A 22,612-nucleotide genomic window follows, 5' to 3' on the forward strand; every position below is an offset into this window, starting at 1 on the left:
TTATACAGGAGACTGAGAGAAATATGTTGTTTGTTGTGAATTTATATAAAGTTACATTTAGATATTAACCATATTTAGGCCATTAGACATACAGTACTGTATAATCATATGAATCCTCGATGAAATATCTGCTGTACTATTCTTTATTGGTCGTCATACAGCTACAAAACAGTGTCCTACATAGCATTTTATGCAGACAAACACAATTTATCCCTTTTCTAAAATTCCATGGGCCATTTAGAAGAAAGAGACAATATTGTTGTACGCAAAAATATAAAATAAAATTATTAACACCATTTATGAATTATGATGACTCCTGTAGATGACTCCCCTGTGGCTTGCCACTCTTCTTTAACTGTTTTTCTATCCTCCTGTCAAAGTGATAAAAAAATCAAAGAGAGTAAAACATTTTTCTCTCCCTGATAAAAAAAATTAAACATTAAAAACATTCTTAAGGACATCCATGGTGAATTTGATCTTGTCACTGTGAGTGTGTGTGGGTGTGCTGTCCAGAATTGATGTCAGGTGAGTGTGGATTGCATCAATTTGCTCCTGATCTTCAAAGTACAACGGCACAGGCACTTGTTGGTGGAACACTTTTGGAAAAAGTGTCAAGCCACTTTGATTTATTTTGGCTACTGATGATGGACTGTGCAGAGAAAATTGAAAATGACAAACTATTGGTTTGGAATGCAGTTAAAAAAGAGATGGGTGTTTATAGTTTATATAAGTATAAAGAGAGAGAGATTTTCATTTTTTGCTAAACAAACACATACCTTTATGAGATGCAAGTTAAATAATAATGATAAAACCAACATTAAGTAACAGTAAGCTATTTAAAGAAAAATGTATATTAAGATATAACTTAGATAATTAGATCATCTCATTTATAAGAAACAACTCAAAACAGAATCTACACTCAAACCATATGGGAAAAGTTTTTAATGTGGGTTTTATCATGTATGGCGTTGAAAATAATCAAAATATTTGAGTGAGTGTGCAGTTCAACTCTTAGAGAGAGAAATTTACATACATATATGCCTATTATAAATGTGTCTTTTGTGTGTTCACGCCATAGACTGTAAAAAAAAAAAAAAAAAAAAAACAGGTTCACATATTTCCAATATCTACTGTAATGTTGCCCCAGTAACCATGTTGAGAGTATTTTTTATTGCAAGGAATAAACAGGGTCTTACCAGAAGAGGCCATCTCACGCAAGCTAAAGACAGGCAACAAAAGAAAATTAAAATTAAAAAGAAAATTAATTTTTAAAATGATCAGAGACTAGGGGCAGCTAAACCTACACGTGGTCTAAGTTTGAGCCAGACAGAACATCAGCCTGACCGTCAAGAACTTTTTGTCTCTCGAAATAAATTATAGACCATAGACCCATCCATTTAATGATATATATAGAAATGAATTTATATCTACCTAACGTTACCCTAGCTTTATCTAGCTAATCGTTTATAAATAATAAATGTTGCATCATTGCTAATCAACAATAACTTTAACAGATTATTTAACATACCTCAATTCGTGTCGCTGTACAGCCTCCCCCTACTGGACACATCAGGAACAACAGGGGCTATCTACCGGCTCCAGGTCTGCAAGCCTCCCCTACTCACCTATGCTACTCACTCATCCAGACAGTCAGTCAGATCCACAGCGCCCCCTGGAGGAAACGAACTTTGTGTCCTTTATGAAAACAAGGCAAGCATCATCATTATTTCTATTGCTTCATTTTTAGATTAGGGCTTTGAACCCTTAATGAGTTTACCTCAAATCGCGTAGCTTCTTGAGAAGAGGTGTGTTTTTCCTTTTCTATTATGAATATACTTAAATGGATAGTTCACTCAAAAAGATTATCCCATAATTTACTCACCCTCAAACCATCCTAGGTGTATATGACTTTATTCTTTTTTTATACAAAAAAATAAAATAAAATTATATATATATATATATATATATATATTGACCCTTCCAAGCTTTATATAGTGGGAGTGAATGGTACCTTTTTTTTTTTTTTTTTTTTTTTTTTTTTTTTTCAAGCTAAAAAAAAAAAGAGCACATCCATCCATAACAAAAGTAATCCATATGGCTCCAGGGTTAATAAAGGCCGGGGACGAATGCGGAAGCACAGAGGATAGAGCAAAACAAAACACTGGTCAAGAATTATAAGTCTAAAACGTGGATTCTCTACAGACAAAAAATGTCAAAGGAGCTTGAGTTTGTTTTTTCTTACTAAAACGCACTTTTTGGAGCTTCAAAACTCTCATTATAAAGCTGGGTAGAGCCAGGATATTTTTTAATAGCCTAACTCCGATCGTGTTTGGCTAAAAGAAGAATGTCATATAGGCTACACCTAGGATGGCTTATTATTTTTAGGGCCCGAGCACCGATGGTGTGAGGACCCTCTTGGAATTGCTCTGTTTATTATTATTATTATTATTATTATTATTATTATTATTATTCTCCGCATTCAATTGCATTTTGAGGGCCTAAACATGCTCGAAAACTCACGAAACTTTGCACACGCGTCAGAACTGGCGAAAATTTACATCTGATATAGGTTTCAGAATTGGACAGGGCAAAATGGCTCGATAGCGCCACCTATAAAAGTTCAACGGAGTGCGCCTCCCGCAACGTTCCACGTATGTGCACGAAATTCGGTACATACATGTAATGACCTAATACCTACCAAAAAAGTCTCTTGGAGCGTAGCCCTAAACACAACAGGAAGTCAGCCATTTTGAACTTCCTCTCAGATTTTTGTGCAGTTTTTGCCATTTTCAGGCCTCATACTTTAACGAACTCCTCCTATAGTTTTAATCTGATCATCTTCAAATTTGGTGAGTGTAATCTTAAGGCCTTTGCGACGTTAAATTGCGAAGATCTTGAGTTTTCGTCGAAGGGCGGGTCCTCGGCGGCCTGACAAATTTCAATGTTTCGCCATGAAACAGGAAGTTGCTGTAACTCAGGCATGGAATGTCCAATCTGCCCCAAACTTCACACGTTTGATAAGAGTTCTGTCCTGAACACATGACCATGCTCATATTCAGTTATAGTCATAGCGCCACCTGCTGGCAACAGGAAGTGACATGTTTAACACTGTTATGGACTCCTAATAACATATAAAAAAAGTGCCAGCAAGTGCTAAACATGCTAACAACATACTAGAAGCATGCTAAAACATGCTAGCAAACTCTTAGCTAAGTGCTAAAGCATGCTATTATTGCAATTAAATAGGAATTTGCTGTAACTCAGGCATGGAATGTCCAATCTGCCCCAAACTTCACACTTTTGATAAGAGTCATGGCCTGAACACATCTACATGAGAATGTTCAGTTATAGTAATAGCGCCACCTACTGGCAACAGGAAGTGACATGTTTAACACGTTGATGCCATTCTAGCAACATGTTAAAAATGCCATTGAGTTCTAAACATGCTAGAAACATGTTAAAACATACTAACAATGCTTAGCTAAGTGCTAAAGAATGCTAATTCAATGAAACATGACTTTGTTGTTACTCAAGAAGGCAATGTCCAATTTGCACCAAACTTCACACGTTTGATAAGAGTTCTGTCCTGAACACACATCCATGCTCATATTCAGTTATAGTGATAACGCCACCTACTGGCAACAGAAACTGACATGGTTAACACAGTAATGCAGTACTAACCACATAATTATTGTGTACTAAGCATGCTAGAAACAGACTAAACATGCTAGCAACACTTAGCTGAGTCATGAAGCATGCTATTATCACCATTATACAAAACATTTTGTAACTGACTTTGACATACTCTTACTATATATACCTCCTTAAATGTACATTTCCCAACCATGCTCTGTCTTCCTAAAGCCACCGAGTGTTGATGGCACGGGTGCGAGGGCCCTTTCATCGCTGCTTGCAGCTTTAATTTATTCTGTAACGGAAACGGAAGCTTCCATAATTTTTCAAGTTCTAAAAAAATTAAATTTAACATTTAAATCCCAATGTGAACCTTAACATAAAACTGGATGACGGCTAAAACAAGCTGAATACCAATCGTTGCATTAAAAAGTGTTTACAATTTCATGAAACTGATTTAAAATACAGAAACGACATACTGATAAATATGTTTGAAAATGACAGTTGAATGACTGAATGCTTGCTTGAGTGGTTGAGAAGGCATCTGTTATCTCATTCATGGATTATGGCCTGTGGAGGATTTGTGGGTCAAATGCAAACGGGGATTAGATTTTACATGACAAGTTGACAACCATGAGGACAGGAGGACTTAACATTTCTCCCACCCTAAAAATAAAGGATAAATGACAATGTTTAGTTGTAATGAAAGTAAGATAATGAAAACAGACCCATGAAGCATTAGAATTCAATCATTTAGTGAACAAAAGACTTTATTCAGTCACCTTTACCTCATTTTGAATCTACAACAGTAATTATACCTTTATGTGCTTAGAAATCACAACACCCACTCAGATGTGATCTATATGATATATAAAGTAAAAGCAAACTAGATTAGACATATGTCGATTATTTCTCCCTCAACAATTTCAAGTGCATGGTGGCTTATTTAAAGGAATGTTCTGGATTCAGTACAAGTTAAAGAACCTGAGACATAATGTTGATTATCACAGAATAATCTACAAATTTCTGCACAGGATGTAAACAGAACACTTTGAGAAACATTCCCACTTCAAAAAAGTACATATAGACAACTTTAAGAGCTCAAATAATAAATGTTTTACAGAATAACTCATGTCAAGGCAGCGTTCCTGTAGCTCCAGAAGTACAGCATAGTGCTAGTAATGCTAAAGATTAGCTTTCCAGGGAATGCATGAACTGATCAAATGTATACCTTGAATGCAATATAAGTCGCTTTGCATTAAAGAATCTGTTGATGAGAAGATAAGTGCTTTAACAATCATACCAGCTGCACATTTCTAAACCATCTGGAAAAAATCCCCCAATGTACTCCCAATTTAAGTGCACTACACTCAAATTATTCCCTGTGCTAATCAACATCATGCCACTTATACTGAAGAAGATTTCAATTTTGGTCCAGTACAGAACTATGAAAGATCTTTGGTGAGTAAACATCAACACAGGCTTTCATGTGCATGGACATTTTAGAAGCGCTTTAGAGCGAGTATGCGGGTCCACAGGTGCTCTGCAGAGATGCTGGGGAGTTTGTGAGAGTTTCTGACCAAGACATACATCCCTCCTGCAGCGGACACAACTCCACACAGACACAGACCTCGAGTGATCACCTGCAAAAGACCAGCAACACATTTACTGATGCATCACAATCTGTTATTATTGCACTGTGCTGTGAGAAACTTCCAAAACGTTTTTAAATCCAATTTTCCTGCAGGCTTCTGCTGGGATTTCCATTCAGTTTGCACTTAAATGAAAAACACTATTTTTACATTTCACTTCATTAACAATGCAGTCTTTGGTTCTAATGGGAAAAAAAAAAGTCATTCTGCATTTATAATTATAGTCTACAGTCTACACTACAGTTCAATTGTTTGGGGTTAGTATGATTTATTAAATGTGTTTATTTAGCAAGGATGCATCTGATCAGTAATGACATTTACGGTGTTACAAAAGATTCCTTTGTACTTTTTATTTATCAAAGAATCCTGAAAATGTATTATGGTTTCCCCAAAAATATGATGCAGTGAGACTGTAACGTTGATGATAATAAGAAGTTTCTTGAGCAGCAAATCAGCTGAATCACGTGACACTGTAGACTGGAGTAATGATGCTTTGCTTCAATGAATTACATTTAAATATTTTTCAAAATAGAAAACAGATATTTTAAATTGTAATCATATTTCACAGTATTACTGTTTTTACTGTATTTTCTATCAAATAAATGCAGCCTTGGTGAGCATAAGAAACATAAAAAATCTTATAGACCCCAAACTTTTGAATGGTACTGTCTGCAATTCTGCTTACTATGCAGTACTGTACATGGCTTATTAGAAGAAGAAAATATATAAATAAATATAATTTCATAGTGCATTGCATTGTAGGATACAGAAATTTTTGTGCACATAATCTAGAAAAATAAATCCAAAAGTTTAAGAGTTCATTTCACAGTTCAACACACTTTGATTAGTTCCTGAACTACAGCAGGACATTTTGGAGTTTCAAATAATAATAAAAAACCCTCAAAGAACACAATGACACTTTTTCTACCATCAGACTATAATGTGCTATTACGACCATAACTCTGATGGATCCTCGCCTGAAATAATGTTTTGTTAATAGCTCAGAGTGGAAATGCTGTTTTAAAACTCTGTGTGTTCAGCCTCACACGGTTTCTGATTTCACACTGACATGAGTCATTTGTTCTCTGGCACTTTCAAACACACAGGTTTGTTTTTTCTTCACCTTATCTTGCCAATGCCAGCGATTCACCGCTTCATGGTACCGTGTTCTGGTGAATGTGACCTGAAAGCCAAGCGATCAGACATATGAATTAGTGAACAAAAAATCAACAATAAACATGATAATACACAACACTGAAAAGCTCTTACCATTGTGTAAAGGGGGATGATTGTTTTTGGCATGATGACGTGAAGGATATTGTCCAGGTATTTTCGGAACAGGAAATATTTGGAATTGACATGCGCCCTCATCTACGACACAAATCACATAATAAGTGAAGCTAATAGCAGCATTTAATGGTCTAGCTTGTGGCCTGTTCTAAACCTCTTGAAAACAAATGTGTCATGTTTTGTGTATGTGTGTGTGTGTGTGTGTGTGTGTGTGTGTGTGTGTGTGTATTTTTCACACTGCCATCAGTAATGAGGTTGACTGTCTCACTGTGGTCTGCATGTCACATCCGATCAGCTGGTGGCAGAGTGATTACTGCTACTGTGTGAAAAAGTGTCAGTGTGTGTTTGTACTGTATGTGTGCATTCAACTTAATGACCAGAAAAACAAGGGCAGCCTTGTCTAGCAGCTCTGATAAAATAAATAATTAAAGTCTGTTATTGCTAGCAAGTTCCAGTAAGTAAGTCAAATGAACTACACTTGAGCTGCAGGTGATGTGGGAAGTCATGTGACAACACCTAGTGTTCAGATACAGTATTGCAGCTGATAAGAGTTGATGGCGTACCTCTACATAGTTGTACATGGCCAGGTCAGCTATGGCGTGATCGTCAGGTACTCGAACTCTGGTGTACTCTTGAAGAACAGCAGCTGTAGATAGAAAACCATTCATGTGTCATGTGATATTGTATCTTCAATAGCGGCTCTCCCCATTTATTTATGTGTATGTTTTACATACGCTGTGGGCACTTTTTTTTATGTCCCTGCAATTTAAGACCAAATATTTGGTAGTTCCCTCTTGACTTTTATATAGTAATTATAAACCCATATTGCTAACTAGCAATCATCCTGTGATTTTACTCTGGTTTGATTCAAACCAAATGATTCAAACTTTTGAGAAATGTAATTAATTTATATTACTTTAATTTAATTAATAAATTCCTTTCATTTTAGAAATGTTTTGACCTTGAATTTTTTTTGTGAAGCCGGTTCTGTCTTACCAATGTTTTCATCCAACTGGTCCATAATTTCGTTGATAACTAAACAATCCTCAAAGCCCTGTGAATCAAAATAAAAAATAAATGAACATTATCCGTATAAAACTGTAATTTACAGACAAAGCATTATGAAATCATTTGCTGCGGTTTGAGATGCACGTGGAGTGTGTCAGAAACTGAACGCGCGTCTGTATACTGTATCCAGTGTAGACAGCGTCAGTGATTATAATGGACTCTATTTGCTTTTGACTTGTTGCTTCTCAAAAGTCTCAGCCATTAAGCGACTGAATGCCAGTGGGCGGGGCCTATGGTGTGATGATGTGTAAGTATTTGTCAATGTCTTGCTCTGGAGGCAGTCAAATACAAATATATTTGCCTGTGTGACATTACAGATCCCACGATATCAAAACGAGACATTATTGGAGCTTGTTTAAATAAATGCTTTGTTTATAATGAGGTGGAGCTCTGAAACCTGCAGGATGTTTTAATGGTACAAAGACCTATTGAATGTCAAAAGATCAGGGCAAATTTGATTTCTCATGTCATGACCCCTTTATATCAGGGTTATACTTTTCTCAAACAAAATCCACTAAAAAAAAAAAGTTACTTCATAAAATATATATATAAAAAAAACATGAACTCATTTAGTTTAACTTGATGTACTAAAATAACTCAAACTGAAATAATGAATAAAAACTATATAGCCACATTAAAAACAGAACTAATAAAAATTGCCAAAGCTTTAACAACTAATTCAAACTATAAATGTAAACTATAATAGTATCTCAATGATAACACTGGTCCATTTTTCTGGTCAAGCCTGTAAAGAGATGATTACATGTTCGAGAGCTACTGGATTATTTCTGTATACTGTTAATTGCATTTCAGCTGCAAATTGCAACTTGATGTTGAGGTTATGTTAACCTCATTGGGAGCAATTACAGCTGGAGACTAACTGAAAAAACTTGATCAGAATGAATATCCACTTACCGCATTCATACCTTGACCATAGAACGGGACCACAGCGTGGGCCGCATCTCCCATGAGAACACACTTATCAAACAGATGATACGGGGAGCACTTCACGGAGACCATGGCCTGAGCCGGCAGCCGGAAGAAATCCTGTTTCAGAGCCTCACTGAGAAAACACAAACACACTCCGTCTGACAGAATACACGCACGAGCAGATAACGTACATGCATATACAACACTGGCTCTTTTCTTTCTGACACAGTGACTCACTACTTAATTATGTTAATTATGAAATTTAACGTAGGCCAATCTCATCCAAAGTGTCCTTTTAATATATTTTTTTAAGCATTCCACCCTGTGTTTCTTTGCACATTTACTTTTTATTATTCTGCATATATTATGAAAGACTGAAATGGAATATTTTATATAAAGGTCAGTGTCAAATTAAGATGCAGAAGATAATGAAATATCACCCTCGTTGTTGTTTCAAACCCGTATGACTTTCTTTACTCAGTGGATCACAAAAGTGGGTCACTTTATTTAGATACTATAAGAAAATAGTGACTGTGACTTTCATTCCACCACAAATCTGACAGATTGACATATTGACATAACAGAATTTTCATTTTTGGGTGCACTGTACTTTGTTTATGATTTAATACATCGAAAACCAAAACATGAAAATCACTGACATCATTAACCCAAAAATATAATTATATTATGCAAAATATCAAATTATCATGCACTAGCATTTAAAAATCTAGGGTCAGTAAGAAGCTTTTTTTTTTTTTTAAGAAATTAAAAGCAAGGATGCATTAAATGAATCAAAAGTGACAGTAAAGATATTTATAGTGTTTCAAATCAATTCTGTTCTTTTGAACTTTCTATTCTTCTTTCAAAGAATCATTTTAAAATGTATTGCTGTTTCTACAAAAAAATAAAGCAGCACAACTGTTTTCAACATTGATCATAGTAAGAAATGTTTTTTGAGCAGCAAATCAGCATATTAGAATGATTTCTGAGGGATCATGTGACACTGAAGACTGGAGTAATGATGAAATTCAGCTTTGCATCACAGGAAAAAAAAGAAGGAGAAAACAGTTGTTTTAAATTGTTATAATGTTTCACAATATTACAGTTTTTTACTACCCTGGTTATCCAGAGTTCTCGTGAGAGCACAAGCTGTATTTGCTCAGCGAGTTACTCTGGCGTCGAGTAATGATGCTCATTAAATATGCTCTTGTATCCGAGCTGCACCAATCACATCGGGTTATCTGATATAGGCGGGCCAGAGGCGAGATGACGACAGCACTGTGACATCAAAGTCATTAGTAAACATTGCAAGATGGCTATAGATGAACACCAGTTGTTTGAAACGGCTTTGGCCGCTACAATGAACGAGTTAGACTTGGCGCTCGAAGACGACGCTCGAATCGTTACTTTGCAAGAAGTGCGTTTTTGCTGTTTTGCTGAATGTATACGGCAAGAGTCTAATCTCCCAGTTAGCTCCGCTGGTAGCTAAGCGCATGGGGCTTGTTGTGATTGGTCGTAGTGTTATCCGATTGCGTGCAGTGAGATTTTCAAATTCATGCTTGGTGCCGCTCCTCGAGCTGGACGATTTTCATTAGTCGACGCCAGACCATTAATCTTTCAGATTTAGGTCTGGATTTCCAGGCTAGTCTAGTTTTTTACTGTTTTTTTAATCAAATAAATGCAGCCTTGTTGAGCATAAGAGATTTCTTTCAAAAACCATTACAAAATCTTACCAACCTCAAACTTTTGTATTGTAAACCCAAGTCTTTTTGTTGGAACTTTCAATGCTGAATTCTTTTTACAAGCAAATGTAAATCTTGAGCAAAATGAGAACATCTTCAGTTGACACTTAAAATGCTGAACAGTAAAGCTACAGTCGCTGTTTGAAACTCATTTACAGTTCTGCAAGGCTTGGAATCACTCACTGTCCTTACCCCTGTCATCTCAGTACTGTATCTCCCCATCATCGCAGCATTCATATGATTAAAAAAAAACACCCGCTGACCTGTGCCTATTAGACTACAATTTCACACCTAACCGAGATGTCCTCTAGACCTGAGAGAAGCATGAAGCAGACTGAAAGAAAGAGAGAAAGAGCTGTTCTCACACTCCTATTAGAGGTATAGAGTCAGGGAAGTATTGCTGGAAGAAACGAATGACCTCGTCACCGCTGCGGATCTTCTCGAAATCTTCAAAGGGCATGAAGAGGGTGCATGTGAACGTCCTGTCCTTCAGAAACAAAATCAAAAGGAACATGATTTTACACAAGGAAACTACAACATAACCAAAGCAAAAGATTATAAAGTACCTTCAAAATGCATTTGATCTAAACAGTAAATCTAAAGACCTTGAATATACTATGAAAAAACACAGACATGAAATATACTATGAAAGACCACATCAGAAATTATACTGTAATAATAATAATATTCTTGAACAACTGAAAGTCACAGAAAACTTTAATAAATAATAAAATATTCTTTAATATTTAAAAACAATTATTATTGTCATACTCACAAAAATGACTTTAATAAATAATAATAACAATATATTCTTTAATATTTAAAAATAAAAATCACAAACATTTTAATAAATAATAAAATATTCTTTAATATTTAATAATAATAATACTGATAATGAATAGATAAGCACAAAAAAGTTGATAAAATAATAAAATATTCTTTAATATCTGATTATTATTATAATAAATATAAAAAACTTTAATATAATAATATTAAGCAACTGAATGCTTAACTTTAACGCACTGGATAAACTTTAAAATAATAATAAATAAAAAACTCTGCATGCACAGGAAATGATTAAATGACCTCACCAAGTTAGGCAGGGCAATCATCATAAAAGTGTTCCTGGGCCAAATGTGCAAATAATTGGGCTCCATCGCAAACTTAGAGGACATGGAGAGAGAAAGAGAGATGTGAACAGACAAAATGAGGGCAGATATGTATGAACACTGCTGGGTAACATGCTGTGACGCTTACATCTCCATCTTTAGGAGGCATGGTGAGCTCCATGTACCCGTGGGGAATGTACGTCTGGCTGTAATTGAAACGACTTTGCCGTAAGAACTGCTTCCTGACGGCAGAGAAAGCTCCATCACAGCCTACGATCAGATCAGCCTGCAACTCCTTCCTTTGGCCATCAGGTCTGTTGAGAGACCAGATCTCATTTGCATTTCCACTGAAATATAATCTAATTCACACGGAGTATCCACAGACTGAAGTAAATTTGCAAACTCTTGTGATCACATGACCTTGTCAGGCAGCCAAACCTGACCCCCTTAAAGGTATAGTTCACCTAGAAATTAAAATTCTGTCATTATCTATAAACCCACATCATTCCAAACCTGCATGTTTGTTTTTTAAATGTTTGTAATGACATGAAGGTCAGTAAATAATGTCAGAATATTCATTTTTGGTTAACTATTCCTTTCAAAGAATACCATAGTATTATTGACTCAAAAACATTGCATTACCATGTCCAAAATAGAGACAGAAAGACATTTAGAGAGAAAAAGACACTGTTTACCCGATAAAGGTCATTGCTCCTGTATTTGGACTCCAGTCGTGCAGCTTGTGATTAAAGTTCAGTGTAGTGTTCGGAAACGTGTCTGCCGCTGCAAGAAAACATTTCAATTCGGCATGTTTATTCAGTATAAGCATTCATACATTTGACTGCATCCCAGTTCATATCCTTGTACTAAAGCAGAAAAAGTATGTCCTTGAAATGTATTTCTTGTTACTTACAGCAACTTACAGGTCTTACAACTTAGATTTACTACCCTTTAGTCATCATGAAATAGCATTCACAAATTTGCAACCATAGTCTAATGTGCTACCATTGAAAGTTTGGAAGTTAAGGTAATTTTTTTTTTTAAGAAATGAATATGTTTATTCTGCAAGGATGCATTAAACTGAGCAAAGGTGACAACAAACACTTTTACATTGTTTGACTGAAGACTGGAGTATTGACATCACAGGAATACATTTTAAAATATACTAAAATGGAAAACAATTGCAAAAATATTTCCATAATGTTACTGTTTTCACTGTATTTTTTGCTTAAATAAATGCCGCATTGGTGAGTAGTAGAGACTTCTCACATTTAAACATTTAAAAATCTTACCGATCCCAAACTTTTGAATGCTAGTTTATTTAAAATTCAATCTGGATATTCAAAAAGAGAAAATAAATAAACAATAATAATAGGGAAGGACTTGATTTTATCCGTCAGGAATTTACCGGTTAAAAGTGGGCAAATGAAGAAAGAAGTTGAAAAGAGAGAGAAACACTTGCATACCACTCAGGATAGATATGCAAAATAACCCCAAATATGTATACCTTTATTATATTGAAATATGATTTGATATAAAGTGGCACATTCAGTGGGTTGAATGAACTGCTATACCTGCTAGCAGCTCCTTGTTGAGGTTGGCTCTGTCCACTGAGAGGATGTACTACAAAAGAAACAGCATCATTACACTGAACAGCATGTTTAGTAGGCTTAGAGTCAGTCAGCCAGTTCGAATAATGACAAGTTTAATCCCTATTATGCATGTTCTGGATTACATATTTTTAATCTAAAATGATGGATTTATGACAGATGTGGAGTTCAGTCACCTGATCTCCATATACACACTATCTACAGCTTAGCATCATGAAACACATCACTGCCATCAATCCATTGATTTTGCAAACCCCATGATTCACAAAATGAACACTAGGTCAGAGAAACTTTCCCATGTCCACGGTTTTTAAAGCATATCCGAGGGCTTTTTGACTCATCCGCCAACATGAAACAGTGTCTCCACAAACCAATTTCCAGGCTGTGATATATTTCTCAGTGAAACAGGATTTTCAACAAGGATATCCAGAATAGTGGTTCTCAGATAGTTTTGCTTCAGGTCTAATATTTAATATTTAACATAAAATATTATATTGTACAACAGTGAATAATATGATGAGCTACCTACACAAGACCAAAAACACTAATTTATTAATATGCTAAATTATTCAAATGATACACATCTTACTTTTTTATTAGTTTTTCCCCCATAAATATCAATGATAATATGATGACCTACACAGGCCCAAAAATGCAAATGTATTAATTTGTAAAATTATCCAAATTGTATACTTCTAAATTGTATATACTTCTAATTTTTGAATTAGTTTCTTATTAGTTATTAAGTTTTTTTTATTTATTTAGTAATTTTCAATAATAAGGGAATGTAAAGCAATCTATACATGTTGCTTTACATTCGGATGCATTTCTGTCAAACTACTGTCACATTTGATACAAACCACAAAATATATTTTTCTCCCTTTTCAATATTTATTTACATTTACGTGTATTTGAGATAAATATATTTATCTTTTTAAGTAATAATTCCTTTTTGCATGGAAAGGTGTAGATACAATATGACAGGGAATGAAACATAAGTGCTAATTTCTCATAAACAGAAGGAAAAAAGGCAATGACAAAGTCCTAATTGACACTTTTATGTGAACATTATGATTGTAATGATTAACAAACTGGTTTTAAAGGAGAAGGTTGTATTGACTCTGCTGGGGTCACTGGTCACGGTGCTCAAGTTATGTATCAGTGGACTTCATTCATGGATGTATGTCTGATGTAAATGTTCTCAACTAGTGGGTGAATAACCCTATAACTGCGCAATACCTTCACAACAACCTGTCATGTGACTGAGCAATTCTGAACTGCTATAGCATATCTCATCTGCTAGATTGCTTGTATATTGTTGCAAAATGTAAACTAGCCTATATTATCATCCAGCTCTAATCTGCTAAATGCAACTATAAGGCATGAAGTTATTATAAACATTACCATCATGATTTTTTGTAAAGCTGCTTTGAAACAATGTGTATTGTGTGGCACTATACAAATAAATTTGACTTGACTGAGGTAAGCATCCAGAGGGGAACAATTTGAAGCTACTGCATTTGTGTGAATATCTTATTTGTTACCTGTCCCTTCTTGCCATAGGGTATGGGAGAACGTTTTCCATTCGTATTATGGATCATACGGGCATGCATGGGAATGCCTTTAGAGACTATCTAAAAGAAAGGAACAAAACAGGTTTGACTGTCTAAACTTACTGTTAAAGACATTATATCATGGACATGGACATGGACATGGACATGGCGTTTACCAACCATGCTTACAGTGCAACAAAACTTGACCAAGACACATGGCAAACATGAGGGCTTAAATACACACAATACTAATGACAAGATAAGGGACACCTGTGAACAATGAAACAATGAACCAATGACAGCATGACTCATGAGACAAGGGAACACATGGCAGGATCATATGACTTGAACAGGGGATCACAAGACAGACATGAAACAGGAACATGTAACATAACCGAATCATGAAAATTTCTTATTAATATCAATGTTGAAAATACTTTAATACATCCTTGCTGAATAAAAGTATAATTTTTTTTCATATATATATGTGCATGATTGTACATGTACATATATACATATGAAGAAAATAATACTTTTATTCAGCAATTTTATTCAACTTGTAAGACATTACTGAAGCCCCTAAACGTAACCCTAAATCTAATTTGGGAATGATCTGGGTTGATGGGAATGTTGTTCCAGGACCAACAAAGGATGTTGATCCAGGCAGATGTCCTGCTTAGGTAAATCACGTTATGCATTTCAAATTCAAGGGCTCGCAGCAGCAGCAGCATCCATCCAGCGCATACATCTAACGCTTCAGACTGACTGTCACACTCTGTCAGATATGAAAAGTCGTGTTAACTCAGGGTTCCTGATCAGGCATTCCTGGCTCGGTCAGGCTGAAAAGTCACACAAGTGTAAAATAACCAAATCACAGAGACTATGCTCACAATATGTGCCGACAAAACACATAATAATTCTGCACCAAAATTCAATACTTCTGTAATGACTGTGTAAGTACTTAGTGTAAGTACCATTTGACCTAGTTTCACAAGTTCACACTTCCTCATGGTATTTCCTTTACTTCCCTCTGAGGGAAAAGTTCCACCACACAAAATGTATGAGTTGTTATAGAAAATACTAGTTAGGCAAGTTCTTTGCAATTAAGCAATTCATTTGCATGCCTCTAAAAAACATACATTGTGATAGAAATAGGTAACATGAACCCAGCTTCAGGGGTATTGTGTATTTTAATATATGTCCTATACTGTTAGACACTGTAAATAAAAGCATATGCTAATGACTACTTACTATGCTACTTATTCACTGTGCTAAGCATTATTTAATAGAGTGAAAATATGTTTTCATGATATCTTTCCAGTTTGAGCAACTATAAACAGCTCTCTTATAAAGAGGACACAAATGTATGTAAACTGCACGAAACTCCCACAATAAACAGGTAAATGACTAAACCCACCTTATCCTCCATTCCCACATGTTTCAGGGCCTGGCGCCCCCTATGGGACAGGGCCAAGTTGATGCTTCGACCCCTCACGACTTTTGCCTGCCGGATATCTAACAGGACAAAAAGTTTGAATGAACAGGTTAAAACACAAGTTAGGAAGACATTTGAATCCCTTATTTCTATCTTTAATCCTTCCACAAGATTATAAGTGTGCTTAAAGATGTTGCAGTATGCTGTGTGAATAATAAAAAGTGAAGTGATTTAATTGAGATGCAGAATCACGTCCTTCAAATAAAGTCTTGAATAATGCTGGTTTGAGAGAGAGATTATGTCTTCACCTTCCCGAGATTCAAATACTGCAACGTCAAATCCTCGTTTGGCAAAGAAGCAGGCGTTCAAAGATCCAACCTACATTGACAGGGTTAGAAGAAGAAGTATATTATGACAGTAATAATATATGTGCATGTACTAACAAAAAACACAAACGTATTAAATAAATGACTGCCTGTGTTTTGGATATGTGCTGTGATAATACCATGTGCAGTGTAAATAGTACATATAATGGTATTTGAAAATGTTAATAATCTACTATCATATTATACCACCTGTACCATGATTCAGTCACAGTACATTTTTGTTAGAGTGTTGAAAATTACATTGGATTTTAGCCAGGGCTTCTGTAAAGCTTGCAATGACCTATTTTATTTCATATGAACTTATACTTAACTTTAAACTTTTAAGCATAGTAAAGTAAGAGGAATTAAAGAGATAACGTAGAACTGAAGATTCTGGCTGATTTTATTTTAATCATTTTATTTGAAAAGGATACTGCTGAACTTTAACAGGCCCAAAGTACCAGCACATTTCTAACCAACAAATATCATTGCACCATATTATTTACAGACACTATTCTTGTGCTTTGTACCAAGTTCAATATTTTATAATAATATCATATTTTTATCATCAATCTTATTGATGTCACTTCCTTAAGCATAATATCAGAAGAACGTTTAGCCTAAAGTTGGTTTATACGGTTACAAACTCATAAACAATAACAAAAGCACACACATAACTCACTGGAATCATTCATGAATATTAAATTCTGGTCTTTGATCAAAGACATGAACTGTTCTGTTGTTAGTCAAAAGCAAGTGGAATCAGGGGGAGGGACATTCTCATTATAAAGAGCATTTGATTGGACAAAACCTCTGTGGTGCAGGATGAGTCACTGATATCTTGATCCGCTTTACTTAACAGGAAGGGTATTTTCAATTAATTCTGTCAACCTACACCAGCATACATATGACCATTTAAGCGCATTAACTAAATTGCCCTAAAGTCTCATTTGAATGTGTTTCATCTTTAAATGCTAATGTCAACACCTTCTGTAACATAATGGAACATTTACAGAGTTTCATAACCACTTTGTCAATCATTAACATGCTCCTCATGTGCAGTATGGTATAACAGAATTACTATCTCTGAATTACTGTGATTAACAAAGGTCACATTCTGAAATATTTGTCTACGTGTTTTTTATAGTGCACATTTTCTAATGAGTAAAACATCTAAACAGACCACCTGAGTCAGACTCAAACTACTAATTCAATTTTCCTTTCATTGGTCTGACATTTCTGAGTGATTTTTCACATACTCAAACATCCAGTGATTGATTTGATACAGACAGTAAATGGTGATTGACAGCATTATAAGATATGTAATCAAGTCATAAAGATGCAATGATTCTCACCAAACCGCCTCCCACTACCGCGATCACTTTCCTCTTACTGCTGCTGGATTCATGTGTGTGTGATGAAACAGTCTCCATGTTTAACAATTCTGAGGTATTAGATGAGGTAAAGGGGGTCTGCTGGAATCAGACTGTGAGAGTGAATGAGTTTCTAGGAGTTTTAGAGCAGGGTTTTGTGGTTATGAAGGAGGAGCGACACAAAGTCAAACATCGACCAACACCGGATCAGCAGGTCGCCGTTTATCAGACCTTCAGTCACACAGTGTCAAACCCATCCAAACTACTGTAATCAGAACAGTATAATTGTAAAAAATAATTTGAATTAACCCAGAATTGCATGAATTGCAAGTATGTAAACGTCATTGAAAACACCAGGGTTTAAAACTCACCTCATACCCAGGATGTATGGTTCATATTCTTTAATATATCACCACCTAGCGGAAGTAAATAAAACTTCACGGATTAGTGTACTTGGCTCGACGTCAGGACAACACTGACGCATCCATAACGTGATTATGTGAGCGTTCGCATGGGTCAGTCTTTTCGTCGGTCATGGGTATCTGAGATTTACTCTATAAACGTCGTGATCTGTCAAAATTGGAATACTCAGAATATGTAATAATGACTTCGGAAGTTTACCTAACAAAACAATGCCGTGACCCGGATTCGAACCGGGGTTGCTGCGGCCACAACGCAGAGTACTAACCACTATACGATCACGGCGAGCCACTGAGCGGACGGTCATGAACTCTGAAATTTAGATGGATGATTGTTAAAGCAGCCACAAAGTATACATTTCACAAATTTTCTTTAAACTTTAAAACATTAACTTGCCATATTGATAAACAGCGGTTATAGCAACGTATTTTCATATTGTAAAACAAGCAATTTGTGCATAAATGTTTAAGTTCACCATTAATCAGCTCTGAGACAGTTGCCTCATGCAATTTAGACCAGTCATTTTCCTAATTTATAATTACCCGATTGTACTCTTATTCTATTTTCAAAAAGTGCCCTCCAGCAACCCCGAGTTTTTTATTTATTTATTTTTAGTTTTGTTCTGTTTCATTTTTGTATGCATAATGATGTTCACGAAAATTCATGTATAATGCTAATGTTCATTCATTAATAAAAATAAATCAAATAAAAAACTAACACTGAGCCTTTCACTATGCTAAAACTTCCCCAAAGTCCAATTTCTGTGGCCTTTCTCTAATTCCACACATTTTCCAGTTACAACTAAATATTCTGGAAACCTGGAAACGATCATTTAAATGAATAGTTCACCCCAAAATGAAATATTGTCATCATTTACTGACCCTCTAGTTGTTTCAAACATGTATGAGTTTCTTTCTTCTGCTGAACACAAAATAAGATATTTTAAACAATGTTGGTAACCAGACTGTTAATGGCACCCATTGACTTCCATAGTATTTTTTTTTCCTACTATGGAGGTCAACAAAGACTATCTGGGAGTGAGACCCATCAACTGTTTGGTTACTGACATTCTTCAAAATATGTTCTTTGGTGTTCAACAGAAGAAAGAAACTCATACAAGCTTGGAACAACTTGTAAATTATGACAATTTTTATTTTTTTCTGTGAACTATCCCTTTAAATCATGTGTCTCTTTAAATACTCAACGTGCTCTCCACTAAACCTGGCTGTGGGTGTGGTCTGTTTCGTAACGTCAATGGTAGGCAAGGCGTGACTAAGCAATTCCAACTACTTCAGGAAAACAAAGGGTATTTTAAACATATATATTTGATACAAATACTTGTTCTATGTGCGTATATATTTCACGTATTTTGTTTTATCTTATATTAATGAAAGGTACGTAAAAATCTGCTTTATATGCTCTGAGATTGATTGGTTACGTCTGCAGAAATCATGGCGTCCTGACGTTTTAAGCAGAGTTTTGATATCCAGCGCAGAAGTATGCAGAAATGTGTTAACCGGTGGGCCCTTACAGCGAGTTATCTTCCGATTTTATGATCTTATCCACAGTTTTCATTCGAAGTATTAGGTAAGTGTCAAATTTCTGCTTTGTTTTTTTAGTTCGTTAAACGAGCGGCCCGGTTCGCTAGCGTCGGGCTCGTGTGTTGCTCTCGCGCGCGATAGCATTTGCTCGTGACACAGTATCTCACAAATATTGTTTATTTTTTTTAATTCTGAAGATGTTTGAGTTTTAAGAATTTGTCATTGTTGTTTTATATAACTCAGCTGTTAGTCAATATTTTTTTAAAAAGACGAAAACGCTGAAAGCCGACTAGACTGTTTAAACTAGACTAAACTTACACGAAAACTAAACCTACACATGACTAAATCAATAAACTACAATAATGTACAAAACTTAATATCAGCTAAACCTCTCAACTTAATCTTAAACTAAACCTGAACTTGCGTTTCAAATAAACTAATGGACTAAATTGACGCTTAGGCCTGGTTTCACAGATAGGTTTTAGTTCGATTAGGACAATTAAGTAGCTTTTATAAATGTGGCTTAGAAAAAAAAAAAACATTGCTGGTGTGCATCTCGAGACAAAACAAAGGCACTGACATATTTTAAGATATGTCAGTGCAAGTTTATTTCAGTTAAAAACACTCAAACATGAATTTTAGTCTAGGACTAGGCTTAAGCCTGGTCTGTGAAACTGTGGGTTAAAGTACTAACTGTTAAACTAATGGAGTTTATCGGTAAACCAAATATACTAAACTAATCATAAAGCACTATGGTTTAAATAAAGCTAAATTAATGGTCTGAACCTCATTCAAATGAAAGGGTAGCGTTTAAACTAGAGAATTAAAATTCTACTGAAACTAAATTACTAAACATGACGTTTTAATCCATATTTTATATATGTCTGTCTGATGGTGTTTTTTGGGGGCCCATGGTGGGCTGTATTTGTGTTGTGGAGCTGAAATTTACTTGTCACATGGAGTGTGTTTTGCCTTTGACTTTGTTTGATAATGCCTGACTTCTTAACTCTAAATAAATGTCTTTTTCATATCCAGGCGTGTCTCGAATCTGTCCGTCAGAATGAGTGATCCGGCTGTCAAGAGGGTGGTGAGTGATATCATTCGTTCTCCAGAAGACAAACGGGAGTATCGAGGACTTGATTTTACAAATGGGCTGAAAGCCATACTCATCAGTGACCCCACCACTGACAAATCATCAGCCGCACTGGATGTCCACATAGGTAAATGGGAATTTCTTTGCTTCATTTTGCACATATCTGCTTGACACATCACTTAACTTGCTTTCTCCTCCCTTCTATTTTAACACAGACTATTTATTACTAACCTTGAGGACATCTTGGCCTCAAACCTTCATTATTGGCCATCAATAGCTATTTAACAGAATTGATTGAGTTGCCTCCATCTGTCTCTCTGTAGCTTTCCCTTCCTCAAAAAGCAATTTTTAATAGCCCGGACCTTGGCGGCTGCCCTTGTCCTGGTTTTAGTTGCGGAGAGACACTCAAAGCCCACAAGAGTTTTGAATAATTTTGTTTCTGAACAGGCCACTCTGTAAAAGTAATTAAAGCCTTTTTTGTGTCAAGGTAAATCTTTTCAGTGCTATATTTAAGAAGGAAAAAAATAACTTCAAACATTTGATTTGAATTTGAGCTGAAGTGCTGCCCAGTGTGTCAACACAGACTAATGGGTGGGATTAACCAGTGTTCGAATTGTGTCAAAGCTCTTGGGGGGTCCCCCCCCCCAAAAAAAAACAAACAAACAAAAAAACTTAATAATATACATATGTTCATTTATTTATTTCATATAATACTATAATTTCATTTACTTAACTTTTAGTGTTTCAGAACATGTTTTTTCAGCTGAGCATTAACTCTGTGCATAATTGATGAACAAAGACTTTTTTCCACCCAAAATATATGTAATAATCTGGGTTTTTCCTGGCTCAAAACGAGGCGTAGGTGCTAATATCCCGATCATGTATTTTAATAAGATAATTAATTGTATTTTTCGTAGACCATCATATAGCCTACTGTGTTTCGCACAGTATTTTTGCGGGTTGAGCTCGGTACCTCTAGGGGGGTCCGGGGGCATGCCCCCCCGTAAGAAAATTTTGTACATTTTAAAGATAAATTCATTAATCTGGTGCACTTTGAGTCCCCCGAATCTGCTGTTAAAAATAAATAATCCACCCGCCAACCTCCCGAACCTATATGATATTCTCTGATTTAGATATCTGCATCTGATCATCACATTTCAATTATTCAAATTCTCAGTGTTAAGCATGTTAATATGATAAAATATCACACTGAAGTAGGCTGATTTAAAATTAAGATTTATTTAAAATAAAAGTTCTTCTTTTGTCAAAATTACATTTCCAGCCTAAACAGAGGCTTTACTCCCTTCAAACTTAAATTGTCAATGTTTCATTACATCACTGTTGGAAAACACTCTTATCAGAATATTTTTTTTTTATCTTTATAAAGGGCATTTCTTTCCCTAATTTTTACTCTCTATACTCTTTCCTTACTCTCAGGGAACTGACGTTACGTTAGTAACCAAGTACGTTATTTCTTATTTTATTTGTTTTGATATTGAAAATTGTTTTAATCAGGGCATTTGTCCGGTTGGGCAAGTACAATTCTCTTTCACTTGTCCCTTAAAAAACACACGCACGTGTCCCGGACAAGCGTTAAAGTCGAAATTCTATTCAGATCAGTAAATTATCAAACAATCATAAAAGAAAGAAATATTAATATTATCTTACTGTCATCGTGAGGTGAAAATGAGGATCCACTCTGCCAGACTCTCATGAAAGTGCTTTTTTATTTTTTAATTTATTTATCGTACCATTTATTCTCCAAAAATAGTTTTTGCGTGCATATGATACGCACTTT

The 22,612-nt window shown here is 35.4% G+C and overlaps 2 protein-coding genes across 8 annotated transcripts in view; one reads left to right on the forward strand and one right to left on the reverse strand.

Moving 5' to 3' along the window:
- Positions 1 to 4,373: 4,373 nt before the first annotated feature.
- kmo (kynurenine 3-monooxygenase) lies at positions 4,374 to 18,371 on the reverse strand. 4 transcript variants are annotated; one of them, XM_081350520.1, is made up of 16 exons: positions 18,132 to 18,178; positions 17,743 to 18,025; positions 16,331 to 16,400; positions 16,005 to 16,102; positions 14,579 to 14,668; positions 12,999 to 13,047; positions 12,120 to 12,207; positions 11,573 to 11,738; positions 11,407 to 11,478; positions 10,681 to 10,802; positions 8,559 to 8,706; positions 7,572 to 7,629; positions 7,139 to 7,221; positions 6,555 to 6,656; positions 6,409 to 6,468; positions 4,374 to 5,276 (listed from the first exon to the last, which is right to left on the reverse strand). In XM_081350520.1, the coding sequence occupies exons 2-16, from the start codon at positions 17,818 to 17,820 to the stop codon at positions 5,136 to 5,138; spliced, it is 1,425 nt and encodes a 474-aa protein (XP_081206646.1). In that variant the 5' UTR covers positions 17,821 to 18,025; positions 18,132 to 18,178; the 3' UTR covers positions 4,374 to 5,135. The 4 variants fall into 4 exon arrangements, with proteins under 4 accessions (XP_081206646.1, XP_081206645.1, XP_081206648.1 ...); XM_081350522.1 differs by having other exon boundaries at positions 4,375 to 5,276; positions 14,579 to 15,426; positions 18,132 to 18,163; XM_081350519.1 differs by having other exon boundaries at positions 17,743 to 18,140.
- Positions 18,372 to 19,237: 866 nt separating this feature from the next.
- Positions 19,238 to 22,612, forward strand: part of ide (insulin-degrading enzyme) — a 29,366-nt gene continuing 25,991 nt past the window's right edge. The window contains exons 1-3 of one of the 4 annotated variants that reach the window (XM_081351017.1): positions 19,238 to 19,486; positions 19,627 to 19,767; positions 20,757 to 20,941. In XM_081351017.1, coding sequence (XP_081207143.1) covers positions 19,733 to 19,767; positions 20,757 to 20,941 — 220 coding nt within the window. In that variant the 5' untranslated portion in view covers positions 19,238 to 19,486; positions 19,627 to 19,732. The remainder of the gene's footprint in view (positions 19,487 to 19,626; positions 19,768 to 20,756; positions 20,942 to 22,612) is intronic. The other 3 variants (XM_081351018.1, XM_081351019.1, XM_081351020.1) reach the window with 3 other exon arrangements.

The sequence above is a fragment of the Scardinius erythrophthalmus genome (assembly GCF_964197995.2).
Source record: "Scardinius erythrophthalmus genome assembly, chromosome: 21".
NCBI classification, from domain to species: domain Eukaryota; kingdom Metazoa; phylum Chordata; class Actinopteri; order Cypriniformes; family Leuciscidae; genus Scardinius; species Scardinius erythrophthalmus.